At 44.6% G+C, this 15,395-nt stretch overlaps 1 protein-coding gene across 1 annotated transcript in view; it reads right to left on the reverse strand.

Moving 5' to 3' along the window:
• Positions 1 to 15,395, reverse strand: part of HGD (homogentisate 1,2-dioxygenase) — a 41,139-nt gene that overhangs the window by 4,191 nt on the left and 21,553 nt on the right. The window contains exons 5-12 of the mRNA XM_024578023.4: positions 14,942 to 15,001; positions 13,153 to 13,244; positions 11,778 to 11,812; positions 10,893 to 10,972; positions 10,234 to 10,333; positions 8,055 to 8,179; positions 5,575 to 5,679; positions 3,168 to 3,294 (exon numbers count right to left, since the gene is read on the reverse strand). Of these exons, the coding sequence (XP_024433791.1) occupies positions 3,168 to 3,294; positions 5,575 to 5,679; positions 8,055 to 8,179; positions 10,234 to 10,333; positions 10,893 to 10,972; positions 11,778 to 11,812; positions 13,153 to 13,244; positions 14,942 to 15,001 (724 nt within the window). The remainder of the gene's footprint in view (positions 1 to 3,167; positions 3,295 to 5,574; positions 5,680 to 8,054; positions 8,180 to 10,233; positions 10,334 to 10,892; positions 10,973 to 11,777; positions 11,813 to 13,152; positions 13,245 to 14,941; positions 15,002 to 15,395) is intronic.

Genomic DNA, 15,395 nt, shown 5'->3' on the forward strand with positions numbered 1-15,395 from the left:
CATGTCCTCCCCCGCCATCCATCTGTCTATTCACCCATCAAACCTATATAATTGGACACGGTGCTAAGTACTGATGGAGATGCATAAGAAATAGCCTGTCTAAAATTACTCCTATTCTGTCCCAAGGCAGTGCTAAGAGTACAAACCATGAACACAGAAGAACAACATGGCAGAGGCAAAGCCACACGTCTGACATTATTAATGCCCCGCTCCTCTTCCTTGCTTGTGAAGTATCACCAGAGAGTAAACTAAGCAGCCATACCCACCTGCCCAGACAGCCAAATGCTGCGGCAGGCCCCTGAAAAAAGGCACGGCCCAGGCCATAGCGCCACGTGTTTCCCCATGAAGCAGAAATAGAGGAGGAGACGTGACTGGGAGTGCCAAGTGTTTCTATTTTAAAAGCTCATGACTTAAATATGCAGCCACACCCCTCACTCCAGTGTGTGACCTCAGGGTTGCCTTCACGGCCTAATTTTAAGAAGAGAGCAGCACAGAATTCAGCTGGGATCTGAATATGAATTTAGGTAGCAATGGGTTTGGTGATGACACTTCTGTATCATTTCTGTAATTCAAAGGGCCGTGGGGTGTAGACCTTGCCTTTCTGAGTGATACCGGAACCATCTGACCAAGGCGCATGAAGACGATTGGAGGCAGTATTTCTACACAAACAATTCTCTACTTCTCTTGTAAAGTCACATCAAAGTAGCAATGATTTTGATTTTTGCTTAAGCAATATTTTAAATACCACCAGTAAAAAATCATTTCTAACTTGGGGTTCTGTGGTTTTGCCAACTAACTTGGGCAACCATACCTTTCCTGAGATCTGTTTATCCAGAGCCCAGTTTATCTGAGAGTCTTAAAAAATTATTGACAAGCATTTCACAAGGCCATTTGTTTCAGGCGATCTGAATGACAAACCAAAACCAAGGAGTGGGTTGAGAGCTGTGGCACAGTAGCAGCCTCGCCCGAGTCAGACTGCTCTTACACCCCCTCCCACCATTTCCCTACGCGATCCCCCCCCCCCCCCCCCCCCCCCCGCGTCAGAATTCCTCGACTTAACAAAATGCAAAATGCAAATGCTGAGGTTCCACCTGAAAACCAACTCATTAAATTCTCTGGGGATAAACACTGGGGGAAAAAAGGCATTCTAAGTGATTTTCATGTCCCCTGATGTTCTCAAACCGAGTCCCTGGAACAGAAGCATCAGCTTCACGTGGGAACTTGTAATAAATGCAGATTGTTGGGCCCTACCCTGAACCTACGGAAGCAGGAAGCCTGCGGCTGTGCCCAGGGACGTGTGTTTTAATGAGCCCTCCAGGTGCCTCGACAGCACGCCAACACCGAGAGCCATTCCTTCAGGCGCGGAAAGGAACCTGGATACAAGAACGTTGTGAAACAGTGAATGATGAGGACCGTGAGGTACAGGCTCTAAGCCAGAGCAGCTCTCTCTCCTTAACAAGTCCTCTAGAGACTAATTTGCAGGAGAACAGTTAGGGCCCGTGATGGGCTTGACATTTTTCAGAAAGGACGCAGTTTGTTACAACTTTATTCACAAAGCATCTGGGGTGTTTGTAGTGGTAACTAATTGTATCCTTTTCTCAGTCATAATGGAGTCACCTGAAAAGGTGCTGGGATTTGACGGTGAAGTGGCCTGCGCCCTGCGGACCTCTGCAAACGCCTGCATTATCCCTTCGGGGCACCTTTCCATCCTGTTGAGCCCTGGCATCTTGGGGCTGGTATTATGAGAGGAGTCTCACAAAGACAGAAGGCCCTGAGGTTAATTAAGGAAAGGATTTTTTAAATTTTTTTTTTTAGATTTTCTTTATCTATTTTTAGAGAGGGGAAGGGAGGGAGAAAGAGAGGGAGAGAAACATCGATTGGCTGTCTCTCAAATGTACCCTGACTGGGAATCTAACCAGAGAACCTTCCCTTTGCAGGATGATGCCAAAATCCACTGAGCCACACTGGTCAGGGTGACGAGGATTTGTTTTTAAGAATGTTTCAGCTTAGAGTTTTTCCAGAATGTACTCTCCAGGACGTGGAAGTGTACATTGACCTTTAGGTTGCATTTTCAGCTAGCTACCGCACCATTAGAAATGCCAACCTCACTAGGTGCAGCTATGAAGTACCTTATTCTTGTGATGCATTCATGTATTAAGTCAGTATTTATTAGGTGCATATCGTATACCAGCACTGTGCTGGGCACCCCGGTCTGTGGTCGTGAGCCCGTGATGAAATGCTGACTCCACAGCTTACCTCCCTGTGCAGCTTTGAGCAAGTCCCTAACCCTGCTTGTCTCAGTTCCGTCCTCTGGGGGGGAGGGGAGGGGGTGATGATACTACCTATCTCTGACAACTGTTATGAAGATTAAATGTTAATACTTTGAAAGAACGTGTAACAGAGTCATAAAAAGTCAATAATTGTTAGCTGTTAGTAACAGTAATATTAATAAAATGGATTTCATAAATTGTGTTTTCAGCAACAAATGCTTTCCAGAAACTGCCTCCAGAATAGGGTCCATCCCCTAGTGCGGACTGTAGTCTGATCTCTGCCAAAGTAACTGAAGAAGGCACATCTACTGGTTCTTGAACCAGATTTACGTAAACAACAAATTAACCAACATTCCCCCTCCCCCAAAAGAAGTATCAGAAACATAAAGAAATTTCTCCCCTTCAGCTCTGGGTGGAGGGTGCTGGGGGGCAGGGGCGGGGTAGAGGGATTGAGTGACAAAGAAAAGAGGAAGAACTCATGGACAAGAACAACAGCGTGGTGACTGTGGGGGAGGGCAGGGGGGGTCGGTGGAGGTGGAAGAGGATATAGGAGGGATAAATAGTGGTGGGGGAAAAAAATTGGGAAAAAAAAAGGAAACTTCTTGCTTCACACTTTATTAGGCTTTCTACCTCTCTTCAGGGCCGGAGGAACTGGGCTTCAGCATTACAAAGTGTTTTCTTCTCAGAAGCAACACAGTGCTGCCATCCCATGGGGAGGCTGTGCTATTTAAGCAGCTAAAATCTGGGGAGCAGCACCAGGCCCCAGGAGGCAGGATCTGGAACTCAGGCCAGGGCAGGGCATCCAGAAACACCTCTGGCTGTGTTCCCAATGGGCAGTGCTCACTGCCTTGCTCTCTCTTTGGTTCTCAAATGTGGCTTGGCAAAAGAGACACTTACTGTGGTAATAAGGAGGCCTGAAGGTCTTATCAGCAACCCCCCACCGAGGTGGAAAGATGACAAAATCGGCAATGGCCACTCCAGGGCGGAGAGACTTGGCAGTTAATACTGTGAAAATGGATGGGTCCTGTGAAAGTACAAGGAGAGGCTGAACACACGAGGAAAGGGAGGTGACGGGACAATGACACATACACCCACACATGAAGGGGCTTTCGAGTGACACTGTAATTTCTGATCAACCGCACAGGCCAGGCTCAGGAGTCTGGGCTTGTCACATAGGAGCCGTACTCACTCCTCTGACTTTCCCCTCTTGCTGTGCTTGAAGCAAAACGAATTAACACCAGCTAAGAGGACTCTGAGCTGCTTTTTCACCCTGCTGAGCCCATTTCATGTGAACACCACCCTGCGGGCCTGAGAAGCAGTGGCGCCTGCCTCCCAATCTGAAGTAGGGTGACCAGAGCCGGGCTGTACCACAGGGAGCTCCTGGCAGAAAGGACGCTCAGAGTAAGTGGAGATAGAAACAAAATATCCAAGCTGTGGTGCAAATGTAGGATCTGCTTCTTTTTGGGAGGGATCACAGAGACTCTAGACAGTGTTCTTTTGCTTTCCGACCCTTGTTTGGCTCTCAGATTTAAAATACACCGCATACATCATTAGTTTGGGTGGTGGTAGTATAGAAGGGAGTAGGTCAGGGGACGCTATAATGATTTTTAAAGAACTTCACAAGTCTTTCAGTGGAAAGGTTGATGTTCAATTAATTAAAATCAATGATCATGTTTGCTTTTGGATGCCATGCTAAGGTCTGAATTCAAAGATAATAGAGATCTATTCCCTGCTCCTTTAGCATTATTGGTGGAGGGGTGGGGAAGGTGGACTAAAGGATTAATAAAGCAGGTGCATGAACAACTCATCACAGCAAGGTCCCCAGGGCAATCTAGCTGTGTAAATAGAGACACAAGGAACGCAGAGGAAGGAGTGCCTATCTCTACCTGAGAGGACCAGGGAAGGCTTTAAAGAGGAGGAGACATTTGAGATAGGCTTTGAAGAATGAAAGGAGAAAGAGAGAAAAAGAGAAAAGGAGGAAGGAAGGAAAGGAGAGAGGAAGGAAGTAAAGAAAGAAAAAGGTATTGTAAGCACAGAAAACAGGAAAGACATTAAAATGCACATAGGTTTTATTAAGAGACAAGAAAGCTAAAGCCCAGGTGTACTGGCAGAAGGGAGAGAGGCAAGAGGTGGCACTGGAAACCGAGTCCATGGTCAGCTGACAAAGAGCATCAAATGCCACGCTCCAGAGCTCAGACGTAATCCTCAACCACAGGGAGCCTGCAAAGGTTTGCTAATGCGGTGGTAGAATGATCAGACCTGAATTGTGGACAAACGGCTATCGCAGCAATACAGGGGAGATGAAGCCTGAATAAACGCAAGTCAACAAATCAACCCTTATTGCTGTGAGAGTTAACATTTTCTTCGTCTGTCGTGAGAAATGATCTAAAACTGCTGAGGACAAGGTAGTGAGGCTGAAATAAAGCTCTGTCGGTGTCTCAGGATCCTTTTTCATGCTGTTTTGGGCTGGATGCCTCGTTTTCTTTCCCTTTGCTTTTATTCAGTGTTGCTGCTCTTCAGAAAGGTAGTTTTGTCCGCTCAGGGATACGCTGAACTGCCTCAGAGTAATCTTTCTGTCTTTGCTCCTCTGCCTTCTGCTCTAACTACCCCTCCAACTTGTGGGTTAAGGCTGAAAAATGAGGGCCCCCAGGGCCCCAGGGCTAGCACTTTATCAAGAATGTGGGGCCTCAGGGGCCTGCACGGTAGGCCCGGAACCTCTTTGGGGCCCCTTAACTGAGTGAAAAATATGACCAAGTTCATACTCTAGGACTTCTTTGGTTTAAATTCAAGCACCGAACATTCTGAGTAACTGCATAAGAGAACCATCTGCTCCATTGCTGCTAGAGACAGCCAGGAGTGGAGGTGCTAAAGTAGGCGCCGGGTCAAGTCACCCCTTAGTATTTATGGGCAAGATGGAGAACACCCCAAATCCAGAAATGGTCCTTTCTTATCTCTCCATCACTAACACTAGCAGTTGATTTTCTTTTGGGGATAGACTTTCCGTGAAGAAAATAATTTTTTAGCCATCTCCTGTGACTGCTGTATGTAGAGAATGGAGCTGCATTCACGGGTGAGTGTTGAGTGTCTGGCCTGGCTTCCTCACCAGCTATGCCATTTTCCCCTTCACCAAAGCCTTGCTGCGGGTGATTCAGATTCCTGTAAGCATGATGACAAATGACTATGTTGCAGGTTTCCAAGGGTTACACTGGAAATGTTAAATCTGTGAATCTTAGGGGTCTACTGTAAGCCCCTCTCACCCAAGGGTTGTCCCCTTCTCCAAGGACCCTCCAGGGTCCAGACTTACCGCGTGGTCGAAGGCCACCGCATTGATGACCATGAAGTTCTCCAAGTTGTACTTGTAGGGGGTATAGTTCCCGTGCCAGGCCACGACATTGAACGGGGAGACATCCTGATTGCAAAAGAATTAGAAAAGGGCCATCTCAGCACCTAATGCTTTCATAGCTGTGATTCCAGTTTGTATTTGGCATTACTCTCTCTTTTTGGATTTGATTTTGTTCTCATAATTTAATAATACCACCCTTTGGGAGAAGTACAAGCCTGAATCATACACCCTCAAAGTATCCCTTGTTTATCCACTAACCCCACTTTTTTAGTTCAGAAGCTGCAGCTGCCTCTGATCACATGTGCAGAAACAGAAGCATGGTACATTCTCCAAGCAGTGCCTTTTCAACAATTTTTCACACAACTGGGAGAATCTGTGGATGCCAGCAGTTCTCAGACCATCTGGGCCAGCCTCTGGGTTTCCTGGTGCGAAGGGCAGGCACTAGCTGTGGCTGTTCTCCAGGTAATTGCTGCCTAGAGGAGCTTCCAGGAGATGTAGTTAGTGCCTGGCTGTTGAGTATGGGAGGGTGGGAAGGCCTCTAAAATTTCCAACCCCAGGGACTCAAGATTTCAGAGCAATCCCAGGGTGATGCTTCTTGAGCCTACCCTGGGGTAGCAGAGGACCAGTGTTGTAAGATAGGAAGGATGCCCCGCTGCAGATATGGGTCTGTGCTGGAAACAGCATCCAGTTCAGAATGTTCTAAAGACTTTACTGGAGAGACTATTCACAGAGGTGTGACTGGTGTTAAGTGAACTGACTAGAGGTGGGTGATGTGGTGTCTGAGCCTACGAACAGTGGGGAGACATTGCCATTCCTGGGCCTGTGGGACATGGGAAGGAAATGTTACAGGATTCCAGTAAGAGCTCAGAACCTTGAAGAAGGTCTGCCCAGTGGCGTGCTGGTAAATATTTTACAACCAGCAATCTGGAAAAAATACAAAAACTCTGATTTCTGGGGTATAAATACTCTCACCATGATCATTTTTAAGTTACTGATGTGATATCACTAAGCACAAAGCTGGGAAAAGACGCCAAGCCAGTATGAACTGGTTCCAGCACACCTCTGGGGCTGCTCAGTGCCAACTGAGATTGTGGAAGGGTGCAGACCCAAATAGGGAGGAAACAGGGGGAGAAAACCCCCAACTTGTCTTTCCTCTGCCTTGCAGGTTCCTGTGAGGACCTCCCACTAGTTGAACCCAACCCACAGCCAGCTGGCAGGGAAGCCTGGGTGATACAGTCCACGTAGGTCAAGCTCCCAGGGCACAGATCATGGCAGAGAAGGGAGAATGGATCAGTGGGAGCTCACACAGAGAAAAACCATCCCAGGGGCCACTTAGAAAGTGGAAACTACTGGGGCTCTGGCCGCCTCTAGAATGATGGTTCTCCATCAATTGCACGTCAACAGTAATATGGAGAACATGCTTCTAATGAATGCAGATTTCCACACTCCATCCCCAGACATCCCCCGAGATTAGCATCTTTGCCAGGTTGGAGTTGTATCTAAGTATCTGCATTTTAAAGAAGCCTCCCTGATAATTTGATTCAAATGGTCTCTGAACCACATTTTGAGAAATCCTGACCCATAGAATATAAGGGTAACAATGCATCAATGAGGGTGACCATTAACCCTCAGGGGCTAATTTTAAGTGCCGAACCAGTTGCCTCTGTTGGTTAGCATGTCTTCTAGATGCTGTCCCATAACATGTCTTGGCAAAGTACATAAGCAGTAAATCAAATGGGCAAAAAATAAAGCAAACAAACAATGGTAAGCAGAAGAGATCTTTGGATTATGTTTGTTAACATAATTACTCTATACTAATACATTATATATTCAGCATATTAAGGAATAATATATACTAATTATATACTATGTATTATATAAAATATATGAATTATATACTCTATATTATATAAAATTATACTAATATTAATATATATTATAAATTACATATGTTACAATTACTATTTTTGTTATTATCTATGCCTTCGCCTATCTCCTGAGTTTTACCAGGCTGGTGAGGCAAACCAAATCAAGCTAATTCTACTTGTTTTGTGGGAGCCATTGCTAGTATTTGAACTATGGTGGTCATCGATGTAAAAAATCTCGGATGATCTGCTTGTTAACTCATTTCCCTTTCCAGAACATATTACCCTGTGTGTATATTACGTTATCGCCTGGATTTTCATTACTCAGTGAGTTGGAAAGAGCATGACTGACAGATAAGGTTCTACCATTTACTGTGACATTTGGTAAATTATTTGTCACTAACTGGCTTGTTTTCATGGCTACAAATAAGGCAAATAGCACTTTGTTTGTAGTACCTTAGTGCTGTAGTAAAGATGAAAGAATACAATCTGTATAAAATATTGAACACTGGCCTTGGCAATTAGTAGGTGCTCAATAACTATTCATTCCCTCCCCTTTCTACTGACCCCCCTTACCTGTTTGGCAGCAAACAGTTTTCCTTGGTATTTATTAATCACAGTGTAACCACCTGGCACTTGGCGATCTTCATACCAGGCAACAGGTATCAAGAAATCACGAGGATTGGCCAAGCCATTGGCTCCTAGAATACAATGACCATAGTTTTTTAGACACTTTGGAAGTCACATAGGAAAGAGGTTCACAGTTGCACAAATCAAAAGGGCTTTTTTCTACATCAAGAGCAACCCTACAATTCACCTTCATTGTCCAAAGTCTGACTGGATGCCCAGTGTGGCGCCTTTTTAAGAGAAGCCAAAGAATTTGATCAGGAAAAAACAATCACGAAAGTCACCTTCATCATCACCAACATCATGTCCCGAAGTTGTAGTGAATGTGGTTTCTAAAGCCACTTTACATACACTATCTCATCACTGCAGGTGAGGGGAGGGGAGAGGAGGAAGAGACTAGAAAAGAGGAAAGGGGAAGATCTGATAGAAATACTAGACCATTTTATTTCCAAGAAAACCCTGATGACTCTAGAACTCACCTGCAGTCCTTGATCTACAGGCCGCCAGAAAGAAAGGGTTAAGTACTGTTGCCCCAGGCATGCCTCTACTCCTCAGCCAGAACTCAGATTCAACTCAGATAAAACTGCTCTCCAGCCTGACAAATCCACCAGGGAGAAAAGTATTCAGGACTTCCTTGCTTGCCTTTGCTTTGCAAGTGTTCCCTCCAGGGAAAGGAAATAAATCAAAAGACCAAAACTGAAAAGTGTAAGTACAAAAACATAATTTAACTCTGAAAGGAGAAACACGGGGAGTGTTTTATCATTTCCAGTTCCTAGGGTTAAAAAAAATAAGCCCCCAGCTGGTTAGAAAATTACATGTATTTTCCAGAGGGTACATGTTCCATGGAACCTGGAAGCTCTGCTGAAAGTAGAGCAGCAGGAAGCCAGACCAAAGTGGGAAGAGCCGGTGGTGAGCAGGATGGCAGACGGCCTGCCACGGCTCCTGCTGCATCTCTGCTGCCTCCCACCTTCCTCAGATTATTAGGATCCTCCCAGGGGAGTGACCAGAAGGCACACACCGGCCTGTCCCTGTTTTGCTCTAAAAAAGCTGTTGATGAGGAAGAGAAGAATTGGGAGGTGTGGTCCTCAACTTCAGCAAACATGCCAAAGATGAAACTAAGGGCCAAACTCCTCAGCCACTCTTTTCACTCCAAGAGATGTTTTGAGGACAACCCCTCCTACCACCTTCGATTCTCTCCTGCATGTCCTGTCTCCAGCTTGCCAGAAAAATCCGGAGTGGGGAGATCTTTGTCCACTTTTGAAAGTTTTAATCTGCCTCAGGAGGCTGTGGTTTCTAGCTTCCTCATAGCACTGTGCAATGTACCTTTTGGGACTGTTAAGTGTTTAGATTTTGTGGGGTGTGCTCAGTAGGACTGTGAGGTTCATAGACTATGTGCCGCTTGGTCTGTTTCTCCTCTCTGTAGGAATATAGCACCTGCCATTTTTCTGGCTTCCCCACTATATTCTATACACACAACTAATTGACAAGAAAATGATATCCCTTCTACTCCCAAAGCTCATTCCCTCTTGTGTGCTTTTGCTTAAGCTGTTCCCTTTCTTCTTTATTTTTCCTCAATTTTTCATCAAGAATTAGCCAAATCTCATCTCTTCTGTGAGGCAGTTCCTTGTGACCAGGCCCACAGTATCCCAAACTTCTACATCCTATGGGGTGTACACGGCTCTCCAGTGGTCTATATACTATTCTAGAGAGAAATTTATATGGGTTATACTGGGTCATTTTCTGTTATGTATGTTGTGCACCTGTGGGAAGATGCTGTGTTATTCTTGATAAGGTTCTGTCACTCCACTCAGCACAACATGGAAGGTGAGACAAGCTGATGAATGAATACACGGATGAGCTAATAAATGAAGATTTCATTTCTCGGTAAGGTCAGTCATACTACATGCAGCCTCGGAATTTAGAGGTTTGAAAAGAAAGTCTGGCGTTGCTCAGGGAGTTCTAATGGGTTTTTAAAATTACCAACTACTCTTGGTCTTAGAGAAGAAGTTGTCTAGAGGAAAGTTCAAGTTTGAGTGAGATAATGAGGGGAGAAGGATGTTGAACTCTCATACAATTATTCATGTCCTATATTTCAAGCCAGGCTTAGAGGTTTGTCGTGAAGATTTACCAATTGGTCCCAGGTCAGGCAACTCAAAGTGGACACCATAGACCTCCAGGATGTAGCCCCTGGTCTCCTCGAAGACATCCACGCTGAACCGCATTCCTCTCTGGAATAGGAAGCAGAGACTGGTGTGCACTCCCAAATAATACCTGTAGCAATGGAGAAGCCCTGGAGGCACAGCTAGCCCCACATGCAAAAGTAAAGGGATGGTCTGTTGAGCTAGGTTTGAGAGACAACGAACTCAAAGATGAGTCAGTCAGAAAAGGAAAATTTAAATCCTAAACATGTCTGTGCCCAAACCAACTCTAGTCTATCCTTTCATTTGGTTCAGAAATAACGGTGCCCAGATTTAGCCACATTTTAAAGAAATCCATCTTCACTGCCCCCCGTCCACGTCCAGGGCCTTATCCAGAGTGTGTATAGCTATTTAGGAAAGTGAACCGACAATGCTCTTTGCTTTGTGACTATGTGCTATTTTAAAACAATGCAGGCACCCAAGCCTGCTTACCCTTCTGCACAGGAAGCCTTCTGTGTAACTCAAACACCCCTCCGCCCCCATTGCCTAGTCATAACAGAGAAATTCTAGAGTTGGAAATAGCAGCAGCTGCAACATCTGATTGCTTCCAAATTAGAGAGAGGCAGGGAGAAGGGGACGCATGGCTCACCTGAATGACGCAGATCTCGTTGGGCTGCACAAGCATCTTGCCAAACTCAGTGTAAATGAGAAGTTTCCCTTTCTGGGGAACTAACAGAAAAGGCAGGGCAGCAGTATTGCTTTTCATGCAAGAACCACTTCATGAAGAGTAAAAAGTTTAAGGACTGTATTTACTTTTCCATTCCCAATGAAAAGAGCTTCATTGAATCTCATAGGGGAAAATGTATGACATCTTAGGTTACCTATTTTATTATCTAGAAGAATGTGAATGAAAAAACTGACTCTTTTTTAGTTGTCAGGTAATGAGCTTGTATATGCACAATTCTGTGGATTGACCAGAAAAGGCAGCTGGAAAAGGGTAGGAAATCACCTATTTCTGACACTTCCAGCAGAAGGCTGTCATTTGCACGTCTAATGTCTATCCCAAAGTGTTCACTCCAAAATACCGGTACTGGAATCATCAAAAAGGGAATGGGCGGACCAGAGAAATCTCAAAGAGACATTCCATTTTTGGTGCGCTCATGAAAATCTGTATTTAAATTGCAGATATAAATGACAGTCTTTTCTTGGGACAGTATGAAGGCAAAGAGAGTTATCTTAATAAGTTAATCATATCTTGGTATTACTCTTCATTTTTTTTTCAGCTGCTCAGATCTACCATATTAGAAGGACCCTACAGAAATGGGCAAAGTCAGAGAGACCAGAACATAGAGCGGGCCTTTGAGGTACAGTAGGAATCTTTTCCAGACCATCAATTGTCTTTAGACCTTAGTCTGTAGATTCCACTAAATAAGACAGATGAAGGATGAAGGGATATAATGTGTATAAAATTAAAAAGCAGCTTGTGACTAGGGCTAAATTCACAGTGAAGGGGTCTGAACTCTTCAAAACTCACCAATCAAGAAGTCCCCATCCGAATTGTAAAAGCATCTGAAACATGTAGAATCATTCCTGTGATTTTCAGTTTTAACACCATCCAGACAAATTAATTTACTGCACAAATGATTGTTCAGTACCCACTCTGTGCCAGGCTTAATGCTGGATATGAAATGGTGTGCAAAAAAGACCCAGCCTCTGCCGTCATGAAGCTTAGAGTCTAGTAGGAGGTCAGACAGCAATCAAACATTTACAGAACTGTATCATTGTAAACTATGGTGGCACTGTGAAGGTCAAGTCTAGGAGAATGAAAGAATAATGAACACGATCTAGCTTGAGGAGTCAGGAAAAGCTTCCCTGAAAAAGGGACATTTGACCTGTGGTCTGAAGGAATCATCTAGGCAAGGGTTTGAGGAGGGAGGAGAACATTCCAGGCAGAAGAGCAATGCAAATGCTTTGAGGTAGGAGGACGGATGGCAGGTGAGAAGAACTGAGTGCGGAGAGAGAAGTAGACCCAGGGGACAACACCTGTGTCTTGTCACAGGGCTGTGATCTTGGGCTTATTCATGGCTCAGTTAAGTTAAATGACTTGCCCAAGGTCACACAGCCAGAAAGAGTGGAATTGCCTCTGGACACAAAGGTCTGGTTTAAAAAATTGTTATGACAGTCTGTTTACCAAAGAAAAGGCAGGAATGCTACTCACATATCGAAGCTCGCGTCGTTATTTGTTTATTTATTTATGATTATATATTTATTTATTTGTAATACATGATTTGTTTATTTATTTTATTTTAGACAGAGGGGAAAGGAGGGGGAAAGAGAGGGAGAGAAACATCAGTGTGTGGTTGCTTCTCATGTGCCCCCTACTGGGGACCTGGCCCCCAACCCAGGCCTGTGCCCTGACTGGGAATCAAACAGGCAGTTCTTTGGTTCATAGGCCAGCACTCAATTCACTAAGCCACACCAGCCAGGGAGAAGCTCCTCTATTTAGGAACCTTAAGCTTATACTAAGTCTGTCAGCTTGACCTGCCACCAATAGCTGGTCCTAATGGCTGTTCATGCAGTGTGATTTTGGACTCAAGAAAAGTCCTGGGAACCTTAGAAATTAAGAATATTCTACCCCAAACTGGGTTAAAGTCAAAATGCCTCTTGGACTACCCCTGCTTTCCAGTGTCCCATCATCCCTTTTTTATTTACATTGTTATGTGACATTCTCGCTTGTGTCATGGGAGTCGATCAAGATAGAACTACTCATTTATTGCCATTATTAATAAATGCATACCAACATTGCTCTGGGGGAAAAAACAAGAACAAAAATAACAACCCAGAATGTACCCTCTGGTCAGCAGCTTTTGGGGAGTGGGGCTGTCCTGCCTGAGCACTGAGCCACTTACCTGTCCTTCATGGAGGTGTTGCAGAGGAACATGTGGATGGCAAGCCCATTGTTAGATCTGATGTCTCCAGCTCCACACAAGGTGTGCAGGCCCTGGGAGAGGCCCGCAGGAGAGGGGAGGGTGAACGTGAATAGTGATAAAAGGCCATCATTCCTCCTGGTCCATGAGGGCCATGAGACAAGGTCCTAGTACTAGCATCTTCCCTTTGGGACCAGTGGGACATTCTGGGTCCAGGCTGCCTCTGGGGAACCCAGAGTTTATTGATTTATGTTTGGTGGATGGCAGCTCACCCTAGTGCCCAGCCATGGCCCTGGATCTCGATTGTCTTACTGGCTGCATCAGGTGAACTTACAAAGCATCGATTCATTACTTGGCATTTTATCATGTTCTACTTATGATCAACCTGAAGGAGAGTTTCTATTGGACATAAAGTCAGGTATCCAGGAGGCTTGGGGAGGAAGGTAGTGGCATTAGGGACCAGTTAATGCTTCTCAAATACACCAGACCATGTGGCGGCCCTCTGCCTATGAATAGGGTCAGCCCTAATCTTTCCAGAACAAGGCAAAGGGAAGTGCTCTGACCGACTATAATCCTCTGCTGACCATCCACTGTCCAAGAAACCGGAACGCACAGGCCGTCTGAAACAGCCCTCCTCCCCGGACCCGAAGTCTGAGAGCCCAAAAGAGAGAGTTCTGCTCCTCCAGATATCCATAATTCTCACAGGGTGGGGACTTCTTCTCTCATTTGAAGGTTTGGGTTCTGTTTAGATGGGTCTACACAGGGCTTGGAGTACTTCATATGGATAAGGAGTTCAACATGATCCAAAGAGTTTGGCCTATGGCTGTATACCTGGACCCTCCCTAACTAAACCACAAACCAAGGTCATTCTGCAGAATCTTCTGCTAGCTTCCTTGAGCCCCACCTCTTTGTAGCTCCTCTCCTTTTCCCCTATACACTCCGTGCTGTGAGCACAGATATTCCTAGATACTCTCAGCACCTATTACTGCCAAGCAGAACTTCTAATTAGTGTTGTACTAACTAGAGTTGCCAGCCTGCGTTGATCCTATTCTAGCCCAGGGGTCCACTCCAGGGAGTTCCTGAATTTGGACAAGAAAAATGATACATTTATTTTCACTAATCTCTGACTGACATTTGTCATTTCCTTCAATTAATGTGAACATAAGCAACAAATTACAGGAGTATTAGAAGTTCCTGTAACATTGACACTGATAGAAATCAGGGATATTTTTATATCACATTATAGCTGTTATAGATATCCCAAAATGTAATTTTTGCTCATTTTTCTAATCACCAGAGCTATTAGACTCTCCCATAGATTTTGTGATTTAGTGCATTTGTAAGGAAGCACACATATTACTATAAACCAAACCAAATTTGTTTTAATATTTTTATCATTGCATTTGAATATAACCAGGTTCTTTGTAATTTTATGTAATTTGTTTTATGCATTTAAGAACACAGGCTTCATCAGACTATCAAAGGAGTCTTTGTTCCCAAAACAAAGGAACCCAGGAAAGTAAAAGTTCAATTTCCATTAGCCTTTCAGAGATGTAGTAATTAGCTCCCCAGTGCCCTTTGGTGTCAGGGGTGAGATGGTGCCTGTAAGCAAGACATCCCTCCGCAGCCAAAAGCAGAGGCAGATGGTGCTGTGTCGGCTACCTGCCTCTAACGCTGCTTCTGCTTGGCACTCGGCCTGCAAATGGCTGGATCACTCACCGCAGAAGAGAGGAGAACAAGCTGTGGGAAGGTGTGGGTAGTATTGACTTACACTCGCAAAGTCCACCTTCTTCTGAGATGCTTTCGGAATCTCAAATGGCTTCCATCTAAGCTGGAAAAAAAAAATACATAAACAGGAAAATGATTTTGCAAGGGGAAACTATAGACTTTCTATATAAAAAGGATTGATTACACAGAAAAAGGACAGCTGCTCTCTGTGAGGCTCTGACTACTTGTGGTTTTGTTATTTTAAATTTAATAATTATCCATCATTTTCTTAAAGGGGCTCAGCTGGGTTCTCTGTGTGTGTGTGTTTAACCCATATGTACACACACACACACACACGCACAGTCTTTGTTCATTAACACTTTAAATTAAAACAATTTAGAAAAAAAATCACTGCTTCTTATTTCAGAGACTGTTTCTTTTAACATTTTGCTCAGGCACATCAGCGAGTTTTGACTGATGCTGCTTTTAATGCTATTTATAATCAGTTCCCTTTGCTG

This window comes from Desmodus rotundus, chromosome 2, assembly GCF_022682495.2.
Source record: "Desmodus rotundus isolate HL8 chromosome 2, HLdesRot8A.1, whole genome shotgun sequence".
In the NCBI taxonomy this organism is placed as follows: domain Eukaryota; kingdom Metazoa; phylum Chordata; class Mammalia; order Chiroptera; family Phyllostomidae; genus Desmodus; species Desmodus rotundus.